This window comes from Hypanus sabinus, chromosome 2 (assembly GCF_030144855.1).
Source record: "Hypanus sabinus isolate sHypSab1 chromosome 2, sHypSab1.hap1, whole genome shotgun sequence".
Lineage (NCBI taxonomy): Eukaryota > Metazoa > Chordata > Chondrichthyes > Myliobatiformes > Dasyatidae > Hypanus > Hypanus sabinus.
The window spans coordinates 139,556,528-139,571,437 of NC_082707.1; the positions used below are offsets into that span (position 1 = coordinate 139,556,528).

The 14,910-nt window shown below is 37.2% G+C and overlaps 1 protein-coding gene across 2 annotated transcripts in view; it reads left to right on the top strand.

Annotated features, from left to right (window-relative positions):
• The window catches only part of dph6 (diphthamine biosynthesis 6), a 255,096-nt gene that overhangs the window by 94,106 nt on the left and 146,080 nt on the right, over positions 1-14,910 (top strand). For both annotated transcript variants that reach the window (XM_059955869.1, XM_059955875.1), the window contains 2 exons: positions 9,873-9,934; positions 13,134-13,228. In XM_059955869.1, coding sequence (XP_059811852.1) covers positions 9,873-9,934; positions 13,134-13,228 — 157 coding nt within the window. The remainder of the gene's footprint in view (positions 1-9,872; positions 9,935-13,133; positions 13,229-14,910) is intronic.

Below are 14,910 nucleotides of genomic sequence, written 5' to 3' on the forward strand. Positions count from 1 at the left end.
TCATTTACTCTATTACGGATTTATTGAGTATTTCCACAAAAGCTTAATCTCAGGTTTGTATATGGTGATATATATGTACTTTGATAATATGTTTACATTGAACTGTAAATTTTGTTTGTGTTTGCAGCACTATCCCATTAATTTGAATGTAGTCACCAACCTTGATTGAAAAGAGTGACTTGCAAATATGTGGTCAGATTTTTAAAGTTTTTATCTTTATGTTTATTAATGTAATGAATTTACAGACCTGTAAAATGATTTAAGTAGATATAATTTTAGGTAAATTGTTTAAATCTATTTTAATATTCTTTCAGTTTCTCTTTATTGGAAACATTTAGAAACAGTTCAAAGACCATCCGGGAGGACAGTTCCTCCGGATGCAGTGTCTATTGATTAGATGTTACTTGACTACTTCTTCTACCTGCGAGTTCCAGTTTGGCCCTGTGAGGCAGATGTAGGAGAAGTGTAGAGTATAAACACAAGCAGTGGACTGCATCAAAATTGACTGAGCTCATTATTTTGCACATAACAGCTTCATTCCTTGTCAGCTACTGTTCTTTTGCAGCAACAGGCAATTTTGCTTCTTGGTTGTTTTTTGCCCATTCAATCCAGTCTAACTTGTTCCAACTTGTCCTATCTGTGTAGGGTTCAGAATTTTCCCTCATCACTCATTCATCCATCTCATTCTGTCCCCTCTCTTCTGTTTCTTCCTTTATATGCACAGGAGGAATGGGGAAAGAAAAGCAAAGCTAAAGCAGAGGTGCAAAGGCATTTGGGAAAAATAACAATAAAGATATTTTATTCTGTATTGACCACTGTTATTTCAATCTTGCCCTGATATTAGTATTAGGAATGACATTGCAGCATAAAGGACTGAATGGCCTACTGATTCTATTTCTGTATTCCTGTGTGTCAATGAACTAAAGTATAATAAATCTCACAAATTAACAAGTATATTTATTTTTATTTTTCTCCTTTCACTGTTTTCTTCATTAAATCATTCCTAATCATTTCTCATTGATCACTCATTTGTAAAGCTAGTAAAGAGAGCCATTACTTACTTTTAACGAATAATATGGCAAATTTGTTTAAAACCAAAGATTGTTGAACATTTAACTGTTAATCTTACACTTAATTGAACAAAATATCAAAATGCTAATTGAAATGCTGAAAGACTACTGCACTGTTTTCTTTCATAAATTAATTTCGATTTACAATAGATTCTGTCTAAGAAAGCAAATTTTAAAGTCATTGATAAATGTTAAAAATGTATAGATGTTAATGTCAAGGTCAGTCATTTAATTATCATAGAGTTCTTTAATTAATTTTAAGTGCTTAATTTTACTATATTTAGTGATGTCGCCATCCAGTTCCAAAACTCCAATTATATTGAGAATGATTTTTGCATATCATTACACAAACATTTCAAGGTTGGCAGCTACTCTTAAATTACTTGGCAGGAAGTTGGGCTTTTCGGAGGACAGTTGGGGGAGGTGGGAGAGGAAGTTTAAGTTAATGTATTAATATTTCTTTTTCACAAATGCTGAACTTTACCTTTTCACAGGCAAGGTTAATTGTGAAGGCACTAAATAACAGTTGAATAAAGATTTTTTAAGCTACTTTACCCACACCCCACACACCCAACCCCTTTGAGTGATTTTTATTAATTGGCTCCAGAATTAAGTTTTTTAAATAACTGCATTGATAGAGCATTTGCAGAGCATTGTCAGATAGAATTTAAGTTCAATTTCATGTTTATTTTCATGGGCATTAATCCTGACAAGTGCAAGATGACCCATTTTGAGCAGTCAAATTGGGTAAGACAGAAACAGTAAATGATACAGCGCTGAGAAATGTTGTCAAACAGAAGGATGTTGGAGTTCAAGTCCACTGTTCCTGAAAGTTGTAACACAGGTAGATAAGTTTGTGACAAAGGCATAGGAGATGCTTGCCTTCATAGGTTGAGGCACGGAATATAATAGTTAGGAAATTATACTTCAGCTTTACAAAACATTGGTTAGACAACGTTTAGAGTATTCTGTGCAGTTTTGGTTTCCACACTATTGGAAGGATGTAGTCCTGCTGGAGAAAGAGCAGATGAAATTCACCAGGACATTGCTTGCTTTGGTGGACTTCAGTTATAGTGAATGATCAGATAGGCTGAGTGTGTTTTTCATGAAGCAAACAAGGCCAATGGGATGGCCTAATAGAGGTACATAAAGTTATAAGAGGCAAAGCAAGGGTAAATAGAATCCTTTTCTTAAGGCAGCAGTAACAGAAACAAGTGCAAGTAGCTTCAAGGTGAGAGGAAGGAGTTTTAAAGGGGATTTGAAGGAATTTTTTTTACACAAAGAATTTGTTAAAGAGCAATTTTGATATTTTCATTTTTGACATGTTTGTTAAAGTCACTATTTAAAATGGGCTACGGAGTGTGATTCTTAGGGTTCTCACACCAGATTCCCGCCACTTGCCCAGTTATTTGTTCCTCTGGTTTACAGTTTCACTCACAATGTTCTGGTATGAATAGTAATACTGAATATTTATACTGATTTCCCATCTTCCACCTTTCTCTCATACTTCATACTTTCATCATAGAGTGATGAAGCATGGAAAATAGACCCAACTGGTCCATGCTGACCAGATATCTATCCAAGCTAGTCCCATTTGCCAGTGTTTGGCCCATAAGCTCTACACTGTCTCCTATCCATGTGCCTGGCCAACTGTTCTTATTGTCCCTGCTTCAGCCACTTCCGCTGGCAGCTCATTCCAATGGATATTACCATATTTATATACAAAAATGTTGCCCTTCTTATTTACCATCCACGAGGAAATCTGCAGATGCTGGAAATTGAAGCAACACACACAAAATGCTGGTGGAACACAGCAGGCCAGGCAGCATCTATAGGAAGAAGCACTGTCGACATTTCGGGCCGAGACCCTTCGTCCTGACTTTTTGATTCCACAACCTTGCAAAAAAGACTGAGTGCATTCACTCTAGCTGTGCCCCAATTATGTTATATACCTCTATAACATCACCTCTCAATCTCCCAAGGAATGAAGTCCCAGTCTATCCAAACTCTCCCTTTGACTCAGTTCCTCATGTTCTGGCAATGCCTTGTAAATCACACTTTCCAATGAAAATAATATCTTTCCAGTAAATGAACAAAATTCTCCTTCAGTATGTCCTCATCAACATATTGTATAACTGCTCTATGACATCCCAGATTTTTGTACTCAATGTTCTGACTGATGAAGGCTAGTGTACCAAAAGCACTTCCATCACTCTGTCTGACTGTAACTCTACTTTCAGTGGACTATGCATTTGAACTCCATGGTAGTTCTGTTCTGCTGTCCAGGCTCTGCTGTTCAATCTTATAGTCCCACCTTGACTTGACTTTCCATAAGGCAACATTTTGCATATATCTGAATTAAACATGATTTGCCATTCCTTGGACCACTTACTCAGGTGATCAAGATACCCCTGACGTATTTGATACTCTTCACTGTCCACTTTTCCACCTATTTTAGTGTCATCTGCAATTTTATAAACTGTGCCTTGAAATTGTTATCCAGGTTATTGATGAAGATGACAACCAGCAATGGGCCCGACACCGACCACTGAGGCACACCTTTAGTCTCAGGCCTCCAGTCTGAAAAACAACCATCCACTTCTCTACAAGTTCCCTCCATATTTAAAAAGATAACCTAGCTCAGACTTCAAACAGTCTCAATATGGTATCTGAATATCTTGTGCGCTGAGTAATGTCTGCACCTTAGATTAAAAACGTTCTTGTTTAATCTGGCTATATTCCAATGCATAAGTAACCCTGATTTTAGACTTTCTATAATGGATTTGTGACACTTTTGACATAAAATTTTATGCTATTTGTGTTGGAGCTCTATAGCTTATGCAATATAAGCATTAGTTTCACTGACAGAACTGCTAAATGTACTCAATAGAGCCTGTGATTTTCAAGGCCTAAAACCTTCATAGGGTTAACTTCTGTAAATGAAATACCTTCTGCAAAGGCATGTGGTATCATAACAATTGAAATATTTTAACTTCAGTTCAATTTTAATAAAGGTATATGTTTCCAGTTTTTGTTGAATGGAAATAACACTCAGAGCATACACCTGTATTATAGATATTTAAAGCATCAATTATAAGCACATTCAGTTATAGTATTAATAATCTCATAAACTACATTGGTTACTTCAGTGGTTGGTAAGTTAGAAACATAGAAAACCTACAGCACTATACAGGCCCTTTGGCATAATGCTGTGCTGAACATATCCTTACCTTAGAAATTACCTAGGGTTACTCATAGCCCTCTATTTTTCTAAGCTCCATGTACCTATCCAGGAGTCTCTTAAAAGACACTATTGTATCCGCCTCCACCACCATCACTGGCAGCCCATTCCACGCACTCACCACTCTCTGTGTAAAAAAATTTACCCCTGACATCCCCTCAGTACTTACTTCCAAGCACCTTAAAGCTGTGCCCCCTTGTGTTAGCCATTTCAGCCCTGGGAAAAAGCCTCTGACCATCCACATGATCAATGCCTCTCATCATCTTATACATCTCTATCAGGTCACCTCTCATCCTCTATTGCTCCAAGGAGAAAAGGATGAGTTCACTCAACCTATTCTCATAAGGCATGCTCCCCAATCCAGGCAATATCCTCTGCACTCTTCCTATAGTTTCCACATCCTTCCTGTAGTGAGGCGACCAGAACTGAGCACAGTACTCCAAGTGCAGTCTGACCAGGGTCCTATATAGTTGCAACATTACTTCTTCTTGGCTTAATCCCATGACTGAAGAAGGCCAATGCACCATATGCCTTCTTAACCACAGAGTCAACCAGCGCAGCAGCTTTGAGTGTCCTATGGACTCGGACCCCAAGATCCCTCTAATCCTCCACACTGCCAAGAGTCTTACCATTAATACTATATTCTGCCATCATATTTGACCTACCAAAATGAGCCACCTCACACTTACCTGGGTTGAACTCCATCTGCCACTTCTCACCCTGGTTTTGCATCTTAGCAATGTCCTGCTGTAACCTCTGACAGCCCTCCACACTATCCGCAATACCCCCAACCTTTATGTCATCAGCAAATTTACTAACCCATCCCTCCACTTCCTCATCCAGGTCAATTATAAAACTCACAAAGAGTAGGGGTCCCAGAACAGATCCCTGAGGCACACCACTGGTTACCAACCTCCATGCAGAATATGACCTGTCTGCAGCCACTCTTTGCCTTCTATGGGCAAGCCAGTTCTGAATCCACAAAGCAATGTTCTCTTGGATCCCATGCCTGATTATTTTCTCAATAAGCCTTGCATGGGGTACCTTATCAAATGCCTTGCCGAAATCCATATACACTACGTCTACTGCTCTACACTTTCATCAATGTGTTCAGTCACATCCTCAAAAACTTCAATAAAGCTCGTAAGGCATGACTTGCCTTTGGCAAAACCATGCTGACTATTCCTAATCATATTATGCCTCTCCAGATGTTCATAAATCCTGACTCTCAGGATCCTTTCGATCAACTGCATAAATTGGAAACAGATGTTCTCAGTGAAGCATATGGAAGAAATGTGGTAAATGTTCAGGGATATTTGCATGGAGTTCTGCGTAGGTACATTCCAATGATTAACTTAGCAGCAGCAGTTCAATGCAATACAAAATGCAGCAGAGAGAAGAAAATAATAATAAATAAAATAAAAATAATAATAAATAAACAAGCAAATCAATTGCATATATTGAATAGATTTTTTTTAAACATGCAAAAACAGAAAGACAGTATATTTAAAAAAAAGTGAGGTAGTGTCCAAAAATTCAATGTCCATTTAGGAATTGGATGGCAGAGGGGAAGAAGCTGTTCCTGAATCGTGGAGTGTATGCCTTCAGGCTTCTGTACCTCCTACCTGATGGTAACAGTGAGAAAAGGGCATGCCCTGGGTGCTGGAGGTCCTTAATAATGGACACTGCCTTTCTGAGACACCGCTCCCTGAAGATGTCCTGGGTACTTTGTAGGCTAGTGTGGTGAACGACATATACCTGTCTGGACATGTCCCCCCTGCTGACTGCTCCTGTGGCTCCTCCCACTGGTCCCTGTATAAAGGCGATTGGAGGCACTGCTTCTCCCTCAGTCTCCAGGATGTTGTGTGGTGGGTTCTTGCTGCTGACGGTGCTTTCTTCCAGCTAATAAAAGCCTGAGATAACTCGCGTCTCCGAGAGTTATTGATGGTGCATCAGCTAGTACCCAAGATGGAGCTGATTAGATTTACAACCTTCTTCAGCTTCTTTCGGTCCTGTGCAGTAGCCCCTCCATACAGGACAGTAATGCAGCCTGTCAGAATGTTCTCCATGGTACAACTATAGAAGTTTTTGAGTGTATTTGTTGACATGCCAAATCTCTTCAAACTCCTAATAAAGTACAGCTGCTGTCTTGCCTTCTTTATAACTACATCGATATGTTGGGACCAGATTAGATTCTCAGAGATCTCAACACTCAGGGACTTGAAGCTGCTCACTCTCTGCACTTCTGATCCCTCTATGAGGATTGGTATGTGTTCCATTTTCAAGTTTTCTGGAGACTAAGTTGGCATATATAATGTTTTGTATGACATAGGTTAAAGTTTGCCAATCTACAAGAATGAAATCAGTTCCTTTGTGACTACTAAGCAATGAGTTCCCTATTGTGACTAAGTTCTTAATAACTTGGTTGTAAAATCCAGCTCCCAGTAGACATGTTAATGACCTTCATTGGTGTTCAACAATATTTTTCCAAAAAATTATCTAAAATGATGTATCTTGTACCTGCATGGCACTGCTTACATTTCCTTGGTTCTCCTCAAGTACTGATCCTAATACTTGATATGATTGGATAATCATATCTGTCTGAAAGATTATGAATAAGTTTTAAAAGATCATAATTGGAATAAAAAAGAAAATACTGGAAACATTCAACAAGTCAGGCAGCATCTGCAAAAATGAAACAGAATTAGCACCCTAGGTCAGGGACCCTTCATTAGATCTGAGATCGCAAGGTAAAAAAGATCATTTTAAGATTTAGAGCAGATGGTGAGAATAATAGACTGAGCCTAATTCAAAAGGGTTTATGGGGATACTAAAAGATTACTGTGTCTTACTAACTGCAGAGCTGTAGTGACATAGCCAGTAGGTCCGATTGGAAGGAGAAAAGTGAAGCCAGTATCATAAATGGGTATTTCCACCAATTCTTGTGTGTATTTTTGATTAGCAACATCTGCAGTCTTTTTGATACCCATTTAGTTAATTGAGGTTTGTGCAATATTTATTCCATGCCTTCCATGATGTATTGCTAAGAAGGTAATAGTAAGGTTAGATAATAGGCAGTATTTTAAATGCTCATGCCATCTTCCACCAGAATCAGAATCAGGTTTATTATCACTGTCATGTGTTGTGAAATTTGTTAACTTAGCAGCAGCAAAGGAACAATGAAATGAAGCGTTCACTGAAAGCTGTTTTCCGTTAATTTGACCTTTTAGTATGTAGTTTACAGTTGTCATTATGTCACCAGAATACAGTCCTGTCCAACTTAAAGAATAGCACATAAGACATTCTGTGGCTACTGTAGATGGTTTGCAGGTAAGTTCCAAATCATAGGTGGTGCTGTTTCTAATCAAAGGATAAATTAGTGATCCTGTCCTAACTTGCCAACTACAAATACATACTTTGCCCCAGAAGCTACTGGATAATGACCAGCAATAAGAAACCTGACTTTTTCCTCATACTCTTTAGCCTAGAGCTCTGAGAAAAACTGCAGTGCACTAATTGCTGCCCTTGTTCATGCTTTGTAGCTGAGCACAGAGAGTGAATTGTGCTAATTGTCCTTTTTTCATAAAGCTAAGTAAGATGGAGTTTGGTGCCTTTTACAGACCAGAGCTTTAAGGAAGTCGGTCTTTTCTGTTCACAGTGGTGACAGGTTAGACTTCGTTTATTTCCGTGATAAATTCCTGATTTCTCAACAGAAGCATGATTGAAATTGCAGAGGTACAGTATATTTTTAAGTGGCTTAAAATACATCTTCAAGTTTTGTGTAGTAATCTTCCTCAAAGCACAGCTGAGATTTTCCCATTATCTTGTGAAAGGAAGACCCTTCAGCTCAGTCTGGTTCTATGATGGTAGATGAGGCCTTTGTGGGAATTGCAGATTCTTCTACAGATGGGACTTTTGATGGTGGATGCTGGGAAGGGAATGGGTGATTTGTAAGGTGGTCTTCTTGTTCAAAAGGGCATTTGTACACTCTCAACAGATGTCCTTAAGTTTCTCAATGTCAACCTGTATGCTGCTTCTTCATTTTGAGCAGTTGTGTACATGCATTTTGCAGAAGCTAGTGAGAAATATGCAGTCCTTGAGCCTTTGAGCACAGCCTTGAATCTTCACCTGGCAATCTCTTCCTGTGACAGAGCTTGGATTAGAGTATCTTTTTGGAAGTCTCCTGCTTGGTATGTGAACAGCTTAGCCTGCAGAGTGTGTTGCCGGAGCTTCTACCAGGGATGTTTCCCAAAGAGAGCACAGTGAAGGTGGTTCTCTTATCATTGCAGTGAATTTGGAGAATTTTTCAGAGACAGCATTGCTGATATTTTTTTCAGTGTCTTGGGATGCATGTTGTAGGTTGTTCGGGTGTCAGGAATATTGGAGGCAGGGATTACTACTGTTGGCAGACTACACTTGATAAAAGAAAACTCTTCTCCAATTGATTAACAGTAGATTTGAAAGAGGCGAATTTCTTCATCCATGTCTGCCTTTGCTGAGAGGTTGCTCTTGGTGTATGAATTCACTTGGCTGGGGAAGCCAGTGAGACAGGGGCTTGAAATTTTTCAGCTGTGAAACGAATTGCCTACAGTTTAACCTGATGTTTGCAAAAAAATAGTGTGTTTTTGAGAGGGTAATGGAATCTATTTCTTGCTAGAGAACCAAAATTGGTAGAGAACAAAATCAGTTACCTCCACTAAATTTTAATACATTATGTGTGAAGTTTTATATCACTTGCTAATAAATGTAATAGCCACAATTACTTTACAAGATGTTAAAAAGATGATTAGTCTATATATTAACATAAGAGTAAATTATATTCCTCTAAATATGAGTTCTCTTATAATTTTTGTGAATCATAAAAATAGTAGCAAAATCGACTAATTAAGCATTGTTTGTGAGTGCATGTTCGTGCTCTTTCTTTGTCAGCGTGCCCTTGAAAAGTTAAGGTTTCCTGGAAATCCATCAAAAGACTGCCACAATCTTGAGAACCCTATCAGAATTGATATGTGCATGGTCCTTTCAATCCAAAATTCTAACAAGCTAAATGGGCTTCTTTGCATTCCCTCATTCAATACCAAAGAACCAGCATCCCAAAATTTAAACTAGCCACATTATGTCTATGAGGCCATGATCCTCACAGTTTGATAGGACGGTGGCTCACTGGCATTTCATTTGTTTTTATGTTAAGTTCTTTTCTTTAAGATTGGGCAGGGGTTTTCATCACTTGTGAGCAAGTGATTTTTTTTTTGTTGACTCTTGTCAGGTGATTATCTTAAATTTATCTTGTGCTTTTACCATTAATGAATATATCTCATTAACTTGTTTTAGCATTGTATATGTGGATTAGAGTTATTTACTGATTGAGTGTGATGGTAGTCATTAATGATCAGGGTGGTGATTATTTTGTTTCACTGTATCAGCTCTTAATTTCATCCTGCTGTCATCCTTTGTTAAAAGTTGTATTTGTTTTAGGGGGTTCAGGGATGGGTGATGATTCTGAAATGTGTTTAACATGGCTTTCAAAAATTGTCTCATTAAAACACACTTTTAATTAACAGGTCTTGATCCAGAGAAACATCTTGGGAAAACTTTGGATCAGATAGAACCATATCTCAATCAGGTAAACTGACTTTCAAACATTCAGAAAAAATGGAGATGATAAATAGATAACTATTCTCCAGTTCATGCAACTGAACTGCTTTCAACTGTGAAATCTCAAGTTCGTAAATGGTTTGAAAGAAATAATCTCATGCAGTTAAGTTAGCTTATCTGAGTTCGTTTGAAAGTTAAGTATAACTCTGTATGCAGAACAAGCTGGTGGCAGCTAACTACCATGACTTACAATCTTGAGGCATCTTGCCAAATGCTAACTTTTTGTCTTAAATGCTATCTTCTTCAGACTATTGGAAAGCTGGAATAAAAGCCAATGTCTAAGAAATGTTTTAAACTAAAATCTAACTTTTCAAATGAATCTCCGAGATTTCACTTTGCTTCCAAAGAATATTTGCTTTTTATTAACTATTAAGATCTAATTTTTAAAACCTCTTTCTTTGCATTTTGAAGTAAAGTGGCTATGAATAAAGAAACAGCCTGATGACTTTTGGTACAGTGTCCTTAGTTCTTGAAAGTATTTTACCTTTCTCATTTATTAATCCATAATTTACTACATTCACTCCCTGATGTGAACTGATGGAGATTATCAAATTTTGCAAGAAAGATTTTCAAGTTTTTTTCCGTGTATCAGACAAGCCTGCATGGCAGTCTGACTCTGTCATAAAGTACTGGTGGTCTGGCATGTAGCCAGAGCTCCAGAATTACTTGGAATAAAGTGGTTTATAGCAGATTACAGCAATGAAATCTCTGAAAGGGATTGCTCCCTCTGTTTCTCCTGCATTGTTCATTGAGTCTACTCAGGTGTGTTTATAGAATTACAAGGAGTAAGAAAGTGTGACCTGTGAAGTTAGGAACTTAACTTATCCTAGGCATGGAAAATCCAAAACTTCTGTGACTGTTAGTAAAGCTAAACCATCCAGTTTTAGTTATACATGTATTTGTTTCAAACTTCTTTGCTGGCAATAAAAAATTCCAGGATTGGTAACCCACTGTGGCTTAAACTTTGGCACAGAACTTCAGGATTAATATTTTAAGTATCAACTGAAAATCAAAGTCGAAGACATTGTGGGAAAATGATAGTGTTTGCCAGAGATTACTGGCCTTCCAGATGGCACAGAGCTGCCAGATTCCCTGTTTGAATATGAATCTGGACTACATTCCTTGGTTTAGTGATGCCACTATCTTTTTAATAGGAAAAGTGGATATTCCCATGGAAAGTCTTTGTGCCACACTGTACTTTAAATTTTTTCAGAGGAAGAGGACGAGTTTAATCAGAAGATTTCGTTCTTAGCTCTCTTTATCTTCATCTATAAACTACCTTGTGGCAGTGATGCAATCTTCTGCCATCCCCATCTCCAATGTCCCAGCACAGCTTTCTTCCACTTGAGAGAATAGTGCTTGAAGACCGAGACCTTAGATCCATCACAAAGTATGAGGGCAACCAGGCACTACCCCTCATTGCATGAGAAACACAGATAATTTGTAGCAGCATCTCAAAGCTTGGAGAAGCACTCCGTCAGTAAATCTTCTAAATCATTGGCACAATATATGGACTAACTCGAAATTTGAACAGGCATCAAAATCCTCGTCCTTTTCTATAATTCTTTCTTTGTTAAACCACAATTTCCTCATTTTACCTTTTCCTATACATTCTATTTATGTTTGTGTTTCCTGCTTCCTCTGCCCTCATAACATTGACAATTGACATCTTTTTCAGTCTGATGCAGTAAATGTTTAAAATGCTATTCTGCAGGAGTGGTTCTAGAATTTTTACCTTTTTAGCACCAAAGACAAATAACTGAAGGTAGAACTGGAAATTGTGTTGAAAATCAATTCTTAGATCCATTGAGTGGATAGTCAGCACCTTTTTCCCGCAACAGCAATGAGAGGGCATAGTGTTGAGGTGATTGAAGGAAAGTATAGGTGGGATGTCAGAAGTAGTTTTTAACAGAGTGGTAGGTATTTGGAACACAGTGCTAGGGTCGTTTTAGAGGAAGATACATTAGGGACATTTAACAGACTTAGATAGGCACATGGCTGAAAGGAAAATGGAGGCCTGTGTGGGAGGGAAGGGATAGTTAAATGGTTGGCATTGCATCGTGAGCTGAAGAGCTATACTGTGCTATACACCTATGTGCTATACTATGATCTGTTGGTTTAGAGAAATGTACAGACAAACTGGGAACAAAAGACATTCAAATTCTTATTGGAATTTCAAATGAATGATATACAAAGAAAGGGAACCAGCAATCTGCACCATTTCCACGTAGCTTCTGAACTTGCGTCAGTATAAAATACTTAATTCTGCTTATGCAAACAACAGGGATTGTTCCAAGAGAATTTCAAGACTTTATTTTGGCTTTCTATATGACTGTCTTCTATGGATCACAGTGAGATATTTGGTACACTTTCTCTCAGTTAATCTTTATAAGTAACCTCAATTTTCTTCGAAAGGAGAAAAGATTATCTTTTCAAAATGTAAATAGGGAGCTGTAACTAAACCTTCCTGCTTAAAGTTCATACCTTGTTGTTGAATCAAAAAGCTTGGTATTTTCTGGAAGATGCATCTTCAAAGAAGCCTTCTATATGGCTTGTTTATAACAATAAATGGGAAATATTTGCCCTTTGATGCCAAGAACATCAGAACAACCCCCTATAGTTTGTGGTTTTCCTGTGATATTTTTCGTATTTTAGCAGTCTGATTGATTTTGGTTTTAAACTCAGCTCAGTTAGAGTGCATGCTGAAGTCTTCTCATTTTTACAGGCTTCTATTCAAGATAACCCAGTGGCTATACATTCTGTGCTGTCATATTTTATAAAAGGAATATAGAAGATTAGACCAGATGATAGAGAATTTTGATAACAAAGACACGTTTAATGTTGAAGTTGCATTCTTTAAAATATTCACAATTAATAGCATTTTTGAAGACTGCATGTGGTGAAACATATTTTATTATGCTGTGATGTCATTGATGTGTGGTGTTCCTTACATTTGGAAAAATCTTTAGGGAGTATATAAAAAAGGTAAAGAAAAAACATGCAGATCATCAAAATTAACATAGTTCCAGTTTTGAGCATGTATTTTGAATGGGAGCAAAAATGAAACACCTTCATCAATGCACAACAAGGCACAAGAAATATGACTGCATTGTTTTCCTATAGTCTAAAGGTTTTACTCACAATTATAAATGTATCTGTTACTGCAGATTTCTCAGAAGTATGGGGTGAATGTATGTGGAGAAGGTGGAGAGTATGAAACCTATACATTGGATTGTCCTTTATTCAGGAAGCGAATTGTTATGTGAGTTACTGATTCCTCAGTTAAAATATGAGTATATTTGTGCATTTTTAAATGCTGATAAAAGTACTACTTGGAGCAGTAAACTTGTTGACTGATTTGTCAAAGTTTTGAGAGCTGTTTTTATCAAGAATTTGTACTTCATGGTAATGGAAGGTGGCAATGACACAAACAATTACATTTATTTTTTTTTAATTAAGTTTGCAAATAAGCCTCAATTTGAATAATTCTTATCCATAACAATACACCAGTGATATATTACTACGATTTAAATGTTGTAATATTAACAGAAAACATGCATTTATTAAATACCTTTTTGTGTAGTATTTTGAAATGCATTCATTTTATTCTATCTTTAAATGATCATTATTTTATTTAAATAAGCATTATTTTGCTGTCACAGTGTATATACATACAGACAATTAAAGCTATTTTTATTGGTGGTGCTGCTAGTAATTGCAAGGGTGCATATTTTACATCAATTTTGACAATTCCTAGAAGCGCAATACCTGAAGAACAGGGAAAGGAAAAGGCTGCTTCATAAGAACAGATGAGAAAAGAACCCAGTGGCCTTTTAAAAAGACAAATCTGTTTTTCAAATAAAAAATAAAAGTTCAAAAATTAAGAAAAACAATTTTGAATACAATAAGTGTATTAGAGAGGATCTTAATGGAAATGTCCTGACTGAGTTGGTGCTAAATAAAAAAAAACTGTTCACAGATGGAGTCTAGTCCTGATAATTGTTATTATTGAAAATCGTTATGATTTTCAAGGTTTAACTAGTAATATAGATGAATACTTGCACGACTGTAACTATCTTGTAATGGTTAGTATATTGTCTTCATAAACTCAAGTTACAAGCATGTTAAAACTCCTTGTCACACACTGGTCTCTGGATAATGATTAGCTTGAGGCAGTTATTGCCTCCTTCAAGAAAAATTGATTAACCGTTGAAAGGAGAGAGAGAAATGATACAAGTGAGAGAGAGAAAAAGCACCATTAAAGTTATTTTTGGGTTGGACTGACAAAAGTTTTAGCATGACATTACAGCCACAATGATCTCCTGTACTCTGAAGCTACTTTGGTTCTGAGTCGAAATGCTAACTCTGAGGCTTTTGCTCAACTCCTTAGTCATATTTAAGATTGCAATAGTCTGTTGGAACTTGGCACCGTTCATTTGTGCAATTTAATTTTAATCCCAAATGCATCTTTCAAAATCAGGTTTATTGTTTCTGACATCAGTTGAAAAATTTGTTGTTCTGAGGCAGCAGAACAGTGCAGGCATAACAAATTGTAATAAGTTTCAGTAAATAAATAAATAGATGACTGGATAGCTAAATAAATAGATAGGTAGATAGTGCAGAAGAGGAATAGTAAGATAGTGTTCATGGACTGTTGAGAAATTTGATGGCAGAGGGGAAGAAGCTGTTCCTAAAAATGTTGAGTGCTGTCTTTAGGCTCCTTTACCTCCTCTCTGATGGTAGCAATCAGAGGGATGTCACAGAAAGTGAGAGTCCTTAATGATGGACGCCACATTTAGAAGATGTTCTTAGTAGTGGGAGTGGTGAGCCCATGTTGGTGCCGGCTTAGTTTAAAGCCTCTTACAATCTTGTGTATTTGCAGATGCTGATGCAGCAATCAGAATCCTCTCTGTGATACGTCTATACAAATTTGCTAGAGTCTTT